General features: G+C 38.6%; 1 protein-coding gene across 1 annotated transcript in view; it reads left to right on the forward strand.

Annotated features, from left to right (window-relative positions):
- fut8b (fucosyltransferase 8b (alpha (1,6) fucosyltransferase)) overlaps window positions 1–13,960 on the forward strand; it is a 234,379-nt gene that overhangs the window by 210,398 nt on the left and 10,021 nt on the right. Inside the window, exon 9 of the mRNA XM_033990801.2 lies at window positions 209–455. Coding sequence (XP_033846692.1) covers window positions 209–455 — 247 coding nt within the window. The remainder of the gene's footprint in view (window positions 1–208; window positions 456–13,960) is intronic.

Here is a 13,960-nt window from a genome sequence, read left to right on the forward strand (position 1 = left end):
ACCAGCGTCACACTCACTTAATCCACATCTTTACACAGTCTATGGATACCCGTTGTATATGTGTATGTCTTTTGAGCCTTTTCCTAATTTCAGGATCATTACTGCAAATATCAGTAATAATATGAACAACAAAGCCCATTTTTGCATTTTGTACATAATTATAAAAACAGAAAAAGCTAAAATCGTACCCATATGCTTTCATCTCCAGGAGAAGCCCATGACAAGGACGTCCAGGTGGTGGAGCTCCCCATCGTCGACAGTCTCCACCCACGTCCGCCCTACCTCCCCCTGGCCATCCCTGAGGACCTCGCCCCTCGGCTCCAGAGGCTCCACGGCGACCCCTCCGTCTGGTGGGTCTCGCAGTTCGTGAAATATCTGGTCCGACCCCAAGCCTGGCTGGAGAAGGAGATCCAGCAGACCACGGCCAAACTGGGCTTCAAGCATCCCATCATCGGGTGAGTGGTCCTGGGTAGAACATCAAACCTCTGCACCATCTCTCCACCAGGGTCTTTCATAACGGTTTCTAAAGGGTCCATATTACGCTATTTTCTGATCTGTTATAATGTTGTTTCCTCATCACAAAAAGACCTGGAGATGTGTTTTGTTTTATTCACACAAACCCTGCATATTAAGACCGAGTTTTTCTTCATGACATCACAAGGTGGACCAGAGCTTCTTGAGCTTTGGAGATTTACCCAGACTAATAACGCAGGATTACTCAGACATGTGTGAAAGAAACAAAACATTACTCCAGTATGTTTTTCATGAGGTAACAACATTCTAACACGACTTAAAGCTCACAAGAGTCAGTTTTGCGTAATATAGGACTTTTAAGTATTGAGGTTAACCTTGACAATCCCCATCTGAGTCCTGGATTAGTCTTAGTTTTTGGTTTATACTGTTTTACTTGATAATTGATTTAGTTCTACTTTAATCCAGGTTCAGATTTAGACTAGTTTAGATGGAGCTTTGATAGTTTAGCCCATGGTCTGTTCAGATTCAGATGTACTCCTCTTTAGACCTGGTTTAGTCCAGGATGAGTCCAAGTTTAGATATAGCCTAGTTTAGTCTTGGTTCAGTCCTAATTTAGCCATAATTAAGGGCTAGACTGATTATTTAAACTTGTTAAGTCCATTTTAAGTGGTTTAAGTTAGTATTTTCTGTGGTTTGTGTGCTGCTAACATTCATCTGAACAGCAGTGGCCTTGTTTTCTCCAGCAACTGCTTCACATTTAAATAAAAATAGAAAGAAAACACCTCAAACAAAACATTGTAAAGAATGTCAACTGGAGGTTAATACAGTTGCATTCAAACAAGTGGGTTTGCAGTGTAGTACATTTTAAACAAACACGGCATAGTTATGAAGTTCACCTCTCGGCATCAAGGTCCGTGGTTCAATTCCCCCAAAATGTTGAACTCTCTGGTGTTGAGATGTTCTTATTGTGAGGCGGTTCGTCAGGGTTGTCCGAATTTTGATTGCGTGAATGTATTTATGTGTGTGCGTTTAACGGAGGTTGATGTTAAGAAGTGAATCTGGAGTTTTTGAGGTGGTTGCGGGTTCAATTGCCCATTTACGATAGGCTACATCTATGGACAAACTCAGGAATATAGTAACGTTGTTGGCCATGTTTGCGGAGAATGATTACGTAATGGCCCACAATATTCCAGAAACTTTCTATTGATGTTTCCATGGCGACACTCTTAACTCCAAGCACTATTAAATGTATGGAAAATGTAAAGTGTGCCCATTAAAATCCCATTGACTAAATAAGTAAAGTGGTCTGTATTTATAAATGAACAGATTGGAAATGTAATGTTTTGCTTCTTTGTACAGCCAAAGATTGATTAAGTTGTTTTGAAGAGTCTTACGGAATATTATATTTTTCACGATTTAGCCTCCACTCCTCATCGTAATTGCGCCTAAACGTCCATATACAGTAAATGCGTTGTGTATGAGGACTGTTGTGCGTTGGGTTTTGTCTCATTGTTTGAGAAAATTATATTCACGAGATATGAAATGTTAAATGGCTTTTTAAATGGTTGTCATTTTAGCAGCAATCAACTGCCACAGACTGAGGAGATAATATAGTGTAATAGAAAGGCTCTCGCTGGCCTGATATTCTTGGCTCGTGTCTATACATTGTAAAACTTTAATTAATTTTTCTATTTTATGGATTTAGATAAAGATAAATACGGCGTAGGTGAACAAGGGTTTAGATTAGTCGAGACACAAGGTTGGCTCAACGAGAACGAAATTTTGAAACAATTTATATGCTAAAAAATGTGGAGTTCATTTTGCAATTTTTAGCCTTAGCCATTTGAATTTATTTAAATTTTTTATACTGTCACTATGGATTTGTTTATTATAAGTATGGCTTCTTCACAGATAGGCTCTCGACATAAATAACACTGGTTGAATGGTCAGATCCACTGGCCACACGTTGGCGGTGCGGTTCCAGCTCCCATAGATGAATACTGTCATTGTGTCCTTGGGCAAGACACTTAACCCACCTCACCCCCAGTGTTTGTGTACACTGGTTTATGATTGTGTGTGTGGTTCCTTGATGTAAAGTGCTTTGCGTGACTTGAAGGTGGAAAAGTGCTATATAAAAATGTGACCATTTAACGCACATGTGTCAAACTCAAGGCCCGGGCGCCAAATACAGCCCGCCACATCATTTTATGTGGCCCACAACCAGGTAAATTAAAATGTATGACTGTCTTAAAATGTAAAAAAAAATCTAAAATCAGAAAGATACGCAGTTACAAAGTCATATTTACACCTATGCAAATTTGAGTGCAACCATTTTGCTGATGTGGCCCTCGGTGAAATTGAGTTTGACACCCAGTTACATCTGCGGTAAACTTTACCATTTACCATAGATGTAACTGACCAGCACTTAACCATTCTTTTTCAAAGTTAAATGTAAACAGCAAAGGTTCACATGTGCACAGTCTAGCAGAAATTATATCTTATATTATATCTTTCGAGTTCTTGTCCCATAAAAAATTGTCGTCTAAAGTTTCAATTTGGAACAAACATCCTTGCTTTTCAACATTATGTCATGTTAACAACACCAAACCCTATCCTTAAGACAGCCAGCAGTCTTAGGTCCACCCGGGGTCTCCTTCTGTTGAAATATGTCCAAAATACCCCCTTAGGGTTGCATCCAAAAGGAGTCCCAAACAGATCTTTGACCTCTTGACGCTGGCACGAAGGAGCAGTGACTCTACTCCAAGCCCCTCCTTCACATCACTCTTCACCAGTCACATTCCTAGACCCTGGGTGACTTGTTCTCCGTCTCTTGTTCCCAATGATTTTGCCAGATTGCATTTACGTTGGCATGTGGTCTGACTTCACAGTTGTCTTTGATTTGCAATGCTTTGTCTGGTCCCTGGGGAGTGGACGCTTTGGGCGCGCTATGGTCGTGTGATGCTTAATTGAAAAGTGCTCATTAGTGCACTTAGCTCGCATAAGGCTAGCTCATTTGGGAATCTGTGCCTCCAGAATACGCTTTAGATTCAAAGAAAGTGTTCTGGACAAGTTTTTAATCATTTTACCATGTTACTTTTAATGTTTGCCGGAACCATATTCAAAATTTTAAATCCCATAAACATCTGCATCCCCAGCACGTTCAAATCAAATACAGATTTTACTGATCCCAATGCTAATGCTAATTTGTTCTTAACCCTTTAAAGACTGAGCACATTATAGGCCATTATAACTCGCCTAGACTTTTATTCTTTTTATCCATAAAAATCTTGTTAAATGAAGTATCAGCATGTACTTTTCCTTTTTCACACAACTACTTCTTCGAGGGACGACATAAGCACTTCACCGTAATGACAGTAACATATTTAAAGAGCCTCATGCCTCTGCTTTGAGACGCCGTTTGAATTTACTTGAGAGCACAATTGGTTGCAGAGTTACGGTAATGGAAAGTCTGCAACCGCGAGTCTATCAGTGACGATAGCATCCGCCACAATAGGGTTAATCACAAAACACTGGACATAATGGCCAAGTTCTTTATGGTGTAATTTGGTGTTTTGGTTCTGAAGCTGAGTATCCAATCAGAAAGCAGAATGATCCTCACATAAGTTTCTCATTTGTGTTGCCAGTTCCAATGCTGAAATTCAGTTGTTTTAAACCTAAAATGACTCTCTGATGAGGCCTGTCCATAAACTGAGAATGAGAAAAACTTGTTTATGTCTCTATCTGCAGGTTAAGGCTCTGGGAACCCAAGTTTAGTTGTGATTGTTGTACTTTTTTTTTAAAGCTGTAAAGTGCAGGATACACACAAACTCATGTAACAGAGCCCTATAAAAACAAGGCTACGTTGTCCAGGGCTTTGTTACATGCTGCATATTCACCAAACAAAAGACTGAAATTTGCACTCCTTTAGCTAATGCCAGTTTTGGATGTCCTTAATCCGTGCTCTAGCTATCAATATCCTCCAAAATTCTATACAACACTTGGAAGACCAACGCAATCGTGTAGAGTTACAGAAATCTGTGTATCGAATTAGCTACTCAGAAATGAACATGAACTGACCTTGTGTTTTGCAGTTTTGTGCTGAAGCAGTTTTGTCCTTAACCTATTCTTGTGACTATACTTATATAAGACATATAATACTGGGAAAATGATGTCATGAAGTAACTGTAACCTGCCAACGGTAACGCATTATATATCCATAATATACAATAACTTTTGCCACATTGGCCCCTTTAAAAATAAGATAAACTGTAATATTTAGGTACAAAGTAAAAAAAAAAACACATCCAATTATTATTATTATGAAATATTTTTGAATTATATGTATTATATGTCACTTCTGGAACACATTTTACTTCACTTAAACATTTTTTTAGTATTTTCAAAGTCGTTTACTTCATTACATAACCTATCGATCTATTATGTTTAAAGAAATGCTGTGTGTTTGTGAGTGATTGGTGGTAGACGGGTCGATGGCACAGATTGGCAGCTTTACTTACATCCGTACATCCCGGGCCAGCTGCGGCAACAGAAGATGCTTACTACCACTGAATAGGGACTTAATAAATAATGCAATGTGAAGAGCTTAGAGTGTCTCGAAAGACGCTATAAAAATTCAGTGCATTATTATTATCGTAGTATGCAGAGGGTTGGGGCTAAATCACATAGAACTGATCAGAACCAATCCAGAGGCCGGGTCCCAGTGCTATCAGGGACTCCCAAACTTCCCTCATCCCAGACACTTCCTCTCGCTCCTCTGGTGGGACGAGTTGGAGGAAGTGTCTGGGGAGTGGAATTGCCAATGTTACCAATGTTAACATTTTGTTGAGTTTTTCCCATGACTATTTTACTATAACAAAAGCATTGCAAACATTTTGATGCTAAAGAAAAGACTCGATATATATATGGGTTAGTCGTTTGGACCTGGCCTTAAATCTCCAGCATAGACCGATATTTTGTTTTGGTCCATTTGTTGCCGTGAAGATGGACACACAACACAAAGACATTGCTGCACAAAACGTGACTACACAGTTCTCTTGTAGGTTTATGGTTAAAAAAGCGCTTGGGGGGAGTTTGTAGTAAATTTAGATGACAGAATTTGGGGAAAATAATCAAAATCGATCATACATTTCAGCCACAAAAATATCGGTAGTGTTTATCGGCCATCGTTTGCCTTATATTCTAAATAATCGGTATGAAAAAACCCATATCGATGATCTATCTCTACTCTAAATGATTGTCTTAAAGCTCTTTTTTAGACAATATTGTCATTTTCAATACAAAATAATAGTATTTGTTTATTATACCATGTGGTCTTATACTTCTACTATATACGTCTGATAAAACTGTTTAGGAAAAGTACTTTTTTTATCCCGTTGTGATTAGTTTTGTTCAGTACCGATACTTACTAATTGAGTTTCGGTACTAGCTTTAGCATCTATTAGTATCAGATTTTTGATACTTTTGACAACCCGAGATTGTAGTAAACCAGTCAGAGTACAGCCTGCATACCCTACTTTTAAATTACATTAACGCTTCTATCCTTGTTGGCTACTTTTACATGAGCAAAACTCCAAAGTGTGCAAACTTTTCCTGCTGGTGAGGTGAGCGACTATAGAGCGAGTCCACCATGACTTTTTACCCTTGCTGCAGCGACTGTTTCCATCCTCGTCCCAGGGGGCAGCGTATACTCAGCCGGGACTGTGTGTGTGCTTTGAACCGCAAGATATATTTTTTTCCGTATATTTTATGAAGTTAGAGCGACCTGGTTTTCTTCTTTCATATATACTGTATTATGTATTGTCATGCTTCTTTGCTAAGATTATCTCAAAGGCGCCGTACCTGATTTTAACTGTCTTGAAAACATGAAAAACTGAACTAGTTTGTTTTCACTTTCCTAACGCATTCCTAACATTTTAATTATTCACCATGATAAGTTTTTAAACGATAGGTTTTACGGGCATGTGCCAGCGGGAGGAGGCCAAGGACACGCTGGAGGGACTATGTCTCTCGACTGACCTGGGAACACATTGGGGTCCTGCTGGAAGAACTGGAGGAAGTGTCTGGGGTGAAGGAAGTCTGGGTGTCCGCGCTTAGACTGCTGCCCTGAAGGAAAATAGATAGATGAATGGAGTTTATAAGCACTTTTTTTTCCCGTAACGTTAATGCGGAACAGAAAGGAGCCATCCGGGTATACGCTAACACCTAGCATGCTAACAGCGCAGCAGCCTTACTTCCTGGTTCGCGGATAATTTAAAAATGCTTTATAATTAGATGCAGACAGTACACAGTGGTCTCATTTTGGCCGTAAAGTTGCTTTTACAAAAGATCTGTGCTGTGGCAAGACAAATTTTAAGAAAAAATCAGGTACTGTCACTTTAACTCATCTTTTTTTTTCTTTTTTGTTTTTTTTTCTTTTTTGTTTGATCATTTTACACTGAACTGAACAAAATATGAGTTATATCGTTTTTTTGCGTTTATTTCTTTTTTGTTTGTTTTTTTCCTTTTTGTTTAATCATTTTGCGCTGAACTGAACAAAATCTGAGTTATATCTTTTTTCGCTTTTTTTTGTTTGATCATTTTGCGATGAAATGAACAAAATCTGAGTTATATCATTTTTCGCGTTTTTTTCCTTTTTTGTTTTTTTTTTCTTTTTTGTTTGATCATTTTGCGCTCAATTGAACAAAATCCGAGTTATACTGTTTTTCGCGCAAGCTGTCGAAGCTGCAGTTTTGCATAATATACGCGGGACCTTAAAATCAAGCTAACATCATCAAGCTAACCTACTTTACTCAACCCTCGAAACGAACTCAGTCTCGAGCGCAGCCCTCCTTTTGCATCTTTCTCTTGATTTTCCACCGTTTTTCCGCTCCTCCCTCTTTCCCTCTCTCCTCTGTCCTTACACTCTCCATCCCTCCGTTCTTCTAATGCTTTCTTCACATGCATCTCCTCCTCTCCTCCACTCCACTGGGGAACAGCTTATTGAAATGAATCGCTGAATGGAACAAAGTTTTTTCCCCCCCCGTCTTTTTTTTTTTCCTTCCTCCCCGCTCCTGCCCCGCTAGGCTCTCGATAGATCCAGTCCGCCGCGCTCCGATGTTGCAACAAAGCGCCGGCGTGCTAGCATTAGCGCTGTGGTGAGGGGGCATACATGTAAAATAAAAGCCGGGCCGGGAGAACAGACAGCCGGCTGGTGGATGGGGCACTCTGGGTGGATTTGGGTGGGATGAAATAAGTGTATGATATTTATGACTTAATAATTCCGCAACGATGGCAGAAGTTGCGTAGGAAAGTGGTGCGATGTTCAATTTTTTTTCCCTTAGATTCTAAAATAAAGAGAATTGGAAAGTCAGGTGCAGCATTGATTGAAAAGGACGATACCCAGATAATAATAAAAATCGAAACACATTTAATATTGAAACTAAATACTCGCTTAAGGAAATAGTAATACTGATGGAAAAAAATATTTATATTTTTTCTTAGGTGCAAAGTTTGAACAGGACTGCATACAAATGTTTAGGATAAAGGCACTGTACCTGTAACTTTTTCCTTATTTCCTGACACATTGCTAGTGGACTAATTACTCACCATGAAGAGTTTTTAAGAGCTTTTCTCCATTACAGAGGCTGGACCAGAGTTTTGTCGTCATGGTAACGCTAACAACGATAACCATAGTAACAGTGCAAACGTCTTACATCCTTAACACGGTAAAAGTAGTAAAGTGCTGTACTTTAAAAAGGAAAAAAAAAGGTATTTATACTTTACTTTAGTCAATTTTAAAGTGCTTTTTTAAACTTTTGCTTCACTACATTTGAGAGCAGTATCTGTACTTATTTTTATTTTTTATTTATTTATTTATTTAAAAAAGGGGACAATGCACATTAATAAACATTACAAAAAAAAATAATGTACTCCACTACATTTTTTCACTAGAATGACAAGTAAAAGTTTTTTTTTTTTTTTTTTTTTTTTATTGTTTGAGACCCACTGAAAAGGCTGAGGGTTTATTTTTAACACGTTCATAGTTTGAGCAAAAAATAAATGAATAAATAAATAAAAACATACATAAATGAATAAATAAATAAAACAGCAACATACAAATAAAAACAGCTAGAAAAAAAACATTGATTCAGTTGTTTCTGTTGAACAAAATTCTACACAAATCTTTATCAAAATCGCTACATTTGAAGCTTTATAAGACCTCAAAATATGCACGGAATAATCCAAAGTACATTTTTAAATATGTACTTTAATACTTAAGTAGATTGTTTCATAAGTTGATTTCTTAAGTTGATTTTTTGCTCCGGTATCTGTACTTTTACTTAAGTAACTTGAGTAAATTGAGTACTTCTTCCACTCGTGCTTCCTAGTTTGCTGCTGATAAAAACCCTTTATAATTAGATCTTTAGAGCTGCTTTTACAGTGTGTCTGCACCAGAGCAAGGTACATTTTACTTTATAACATGGGCAAAAAACTACTTATACAGCCCGTTTAATTCCAAAATTTAAAGTACACATTTTTATGCAAAACATTAAAAATATCTTTGGGTTGAATAAAAAATGCAGGTTTATCAGTTCATTTCTCCATCATCTCCTCTCTCTCCCGTCCTCAGAAAACCCAGAAGAGGAAAGTATGACTCCAGTTTGTGTCTCCACGGCAACCACACAACACCAGATTTCATGGGTTTTCACTTATTTTATTTTCAAGACAGTTTTATCTATGTATTCATCTGTGTATTCATATTGGAAAGTATAGGAACCAGCAGACTGAATAGTGAACGAGGAAAGTTGAATTTTAAAAAGTGATAGCGTAAAAGTTCAAGCGTATAGTAAGAAATACTGTTGTTGTGTCCTTGGGCAAGACGCTTCACCCATGTGGCCTGAAACCACTGGGACTGTAACAATACTGGCATACAGAGAAATACATTGTAGCTTTGTAGTAAAAAGACGGTGAGAGTTTTGGGACGGTCCAATCACAGCCTCTTATTAGTGGTTATGTTTTTCTCTGATTGGTTAATCCGCCTGTCAATCACTCATCCGATACAGTTCAAGACTATAGGGCTGTTATAATGTCTTATAAAAGTGAGTATAGTCTTGTTTTTTCGGGCAAGTAAAAAGGAGTGAACTACATAGATTATAATTCTTTGTTGTGGTCATACACTGTATATATAAATGGGCATAGCTAACGTGCTAGCCCCCGCGTTCCGAATAGGATGTCAGTATGGGCGCACTTCTGGCTCCATCGACTCTGGCTCCAATTCAGTTTCTCTTGATCATTTTGGTCTTAAAATGTTAGTATTAACCCACTCTACATGATCCTGGGGTTGTTATTTTGCTTTTGTGTCCGTAAATCAAGATATGAACAATAACAGATAAATCAGGTGCCTTCTTTCCCCGAGGTCACTCCCTTTAGCGTTAGCAACAGCCTTGATTGACAGCCTTGATGATGGGAACCTTATGGTTACCTTCAACAGTGTCGCTCTGGATTGGCTCTTCAGTTGCTATGATACTCGTGGTCGTAATTCCTAATATAGACTCCAAATTCGCCGCTATAACTGTTAGCCTCGACCAGCTTCATTTGACTGGAGGTGAACGCTATAGATGACGTCACACTCACTTAGTCCACTTCTTTATACAGTTTATTGTTGTGTTATACGTCTGTTTCTATGGCTTTTCACAGACTTATAATGGACAGAGATACTCGTTGACCTAAGAACTGAAACCTCAAAAACACCTAAAATGCATGTTTCCTTCGGAGTTTATATTTGTTTACATTGACGACTAAAACCAAAATGGCGGAAGATGGGAAAAAAACGATAACCAGTCTTGTTTGAATTCAGATAAAAATGTAGAAAAAGGCTTTAAAAAGTACCATTATTTCTTATTTTGGTTTTAAACTTTCGGATTGGATTGAAGTTTAAGCTAAGTTCTTGTAAAACTATCACCGTAATTACACAAGGAGGACCTATTTGATCCGATCAGAACATCATGAGCAGAAGTAGACCCAGGTGCGGGTAATCACGGCACTTTAAAAGCCACATCTCTTCAGCTCCATGAGAGTGTGTCACATTATTAAGGCATGACATTTGAAGAAACCTGTTTAAAATCAGAGTGTAGGAAGTTACAAGTCTTTTCAGGATTTTATTTTATTTTATGTATGAATAAGTGTGTCTCCAGGCAACCTCAACATACAGTAAATATGCCTGGGTTAGCATACTAGCTCGATTTCATCCCTATTCATATTTGTATTTCTAGAGATTACAAAAATGTCTAAATATTAAGTTGTACTATCTGCCAGATTTGACCCATGATTGTGTTAAATAAAATTGTATAGGTTAAAGAAGTTTTTTACAAGTTTAAAGTTAAAGTGCAAGTACGAGGCGCCATCTGCTGGTGATTTGTGGAAGCAAATTTCATGGGAGTCTATGGCAAAATGTTCAGTTTATTTTTATTAAAGCAACCGTATAAACTGCACCTTTTTAAAAATGTATTGCAATCATAACTGAGCCTGTGGTGCCAGTGTCGTACCCTGCAGGGGGCGCTAAGGTCGTCAATGTGGGTGCTCACTTAACATGTTAATTTTGAGCCTTTAAACAACGCAGTGTACTCCCCACCCCCCGCCATGTTTGTTTCACTGTTTTAATCAAGTTGAACTGTAATTAGCCCCTGTAGTGATTTATAAAAGCTAATATGGAATTCTTTTATTTGTATTGTAGTCTCAGTATGAACTCGCTGCAGTTACTGTTTGAATATTTTTAGTTGAAATTGGATGTGCTATGAAGGTTGGGTAAAAATCTTTGGGGGGGCCATGGGGGTGTAATGGTCAGTCTAGGGGAGGCTTGTGCCCCCTCAAACCCCCCTGGAGCCGCCCCTGGAGCACACATCTCACACTCATTCTCAATTTATGGACAGGCCAGAATTCACTCACTGAGCTGAAGAGGCTGCACTAGCACTGATTCATGATTAGCTGCAGGTGCTGGTGTTTAGGTAGAGACCATTCAGATCAGAGAGAGACATTTTAGGTTTAAACCAACTGGATTTCAGCATTGAAACTGGCAATACAAACGAGAGATTGATTGGATTATAAGATTATCAACTTGGCCCTTATGTCCAGTGTCTTTGTAATTTGCAATAAATCAACATTACAACTAATGATTTTTATATAATAATAATTGATTTTTTTACATTGATATGGACTGTAGGAAACATACTTCTTTGGACATGGGGACATTTATTGTATTTTCCTGCTGACGTCAATGATGAAGTGTTAGTCTTATAATGTAACTGTAATGAAATGTGTGTTTTAATGTGTGTTCACTGCACATGCAAAGTAACAGTAGCTAAATCTGGTACAAATCATCTTTTCTTTTGTAAGATTAATGAATTTGTACATGTTCCCTCACAAATAAATAAGAAAGAAAGTAAAACTAATATTTGATTTGAATGTATGCCTTGTATCTGGGGACACAGATGGGTCGTTCTGTAAAAAAAAATAATAATTTAAAGAGCTACAGATGTGAAGAGTCCAAATGTGAACGGTTTTGCAAAGTTTTGGCAATATTCTGAGAAAACACATGCTCTATATGGCAACCTAATAATAACCTAAGTGTGCAATACAAATATATAATGTGAGCTAACTGGACTTCACTTCAACATGCAACGTGCAGACCTGAAGTGAAAAGCTCTCATATAGGTTTCATATAGAAGTGATTGACAGCCGAGCGCGCTGGTCAGCTTGGCTCATTGACTTGCTGAGCGCGTGTGTCCGTTTGAGTGTGGGCAGTTTGATGTCTAATGCATGCTTTCTTTACGCCCACCGCGACTCTCCCTGTTCTCCGTGAGCGCCCTGTGGTCCCGACACAGACAAATGACTGAGCCGCGGAGGAGAGAGTGGGAGAGCCAGAGCTGCAGGCTACAAGTGCAGGCTGGAGGAGAGGAGGAGTGGAGAGGAGTGGTGCTTCTGTCGAGAGAGAGAGAGGAGGATGTGAGAGGAAGGGCATCTGGTATAAGAATGATTGTTTGTACTAACAGTTAAAGGGGGGATATTATGTAGAATTGACTTTTATGAGATTTTAACCATGTTATAACTGTGCGCTCATTATTAACTTAGCTCAGAGATGTAATTTGGTTGATTTCTGCATGTTTGAGTAATCCTTTAATATACGGTGTTTTGAGGCTGAAACGCTCCAGTATTTTCTGTTTTACCACCTCCTGCCCCGTGTCTCTGCTTTGAGACGCCGTTTTGAATTTACATGAAGCACAATTGGTTGCGGAGTTACGATAATGGAAAGTCCACAACCGCGAGTCTATCGGCGGTGATAGCATCCGACGCTATGGGGTTAATCGGCGACATGCACGGGATTAATTTTGGTACACATGAAAAAAAATCCACTGCTCGCTAGTGTGATCTGCAGCTATGGGAGGAGCCGACAACTGCACGGCTCTTTGTTGCGATGACGTTTACAGCGACGTCAGCTCCATTGGACACCGCAGTTTTCTAACACAGAATTCAGCGCACTTGTTTCTTTTATTAAGTCCTTTTAGATGAATAGTGCGATTTCAAATGTCCAAATTATAACATAACGATCCACGGGAGTCATAGATTATAACTATAGAGCAGACAAAAGCACAATATGTCTTCTTTAAAAACAGCTTTTTGATGTTGTCTTTTTAATCATTTATCACTAGCCTCTCTCTGATTGGTCAGAGTGGTCACATGGTGCAAGACCGCGCATACCGGACGCTCGTGGTTTGGTTTTAGAACAATTTTCCAGTTTACAGTGAACAAAATGTCAAAATAATGTGATTTACTTTAACACCTTGTAGCCAGTTATGTCTTCTTTAAAGGTCTAGGGTGTACTGTGTTGTTTCATCGTCATAATAATAATAAATTCTGCATTAAGCCTGAATCAGTCTTAAAATTAAATCTGTCATGCTTTTTTTACATTGCCAATTAAGTTAGCGTAAAGTGTAACGACGTCCTCTTGAGTGTGGCAGGCGCTGGCTTTGGCCGTACTTCAGCGCAGTGGAAAATTCCGAAAAGACAAAGGATATTCACAGGAACCAAAAGGTCGTAGGCGTGAAACAAGATGGAGGAACCTTTCCAAATGCCAAGAACCCTCAAGTCAAGACCTTTTTCCCCACTTCAGCACTCCACCGTCCAGCCTCTATATCTGCCCCAGAGTCTTTATACAACCGGATCAAGTTAAAGTGCATGGGCAGGTTTTCATGTTTCTTCTTTGATTTGTTAATATTTTACATCAATTAAGTGGAAGTTTCTGGTTAAAAAATGAGAAGAAAAATACAAAAATACAGGAAGTAGCTCTGAGTTCTAAACTGAATACCTCTATATCGACTTATCGTTCACTACATGAGAGATGGGACAATATGCTTTGGTGGTCAGTTTTTATCATGGGGACTTTTTCTTTGCAGTACTGGGATATTTTTGGTTATTTTTTGCAATATGACGA

Source organism: Periophthalmus magnuspinnatus, chromosome 24, assembly GCF_009829125.3.
Source record: "Periophthalmus magnuspinnatus isolate fPerMag1 chromosome 24, fPerMag1.2.pri, whole genome shotgun sequence".
Lineage (NCBI taxonomy): Eukaryota > Metazoa > Chordata > Actinopteri > Gobiiformes > Gobiidae > Periophthalmus > Periophthalmus magnuspinnatus.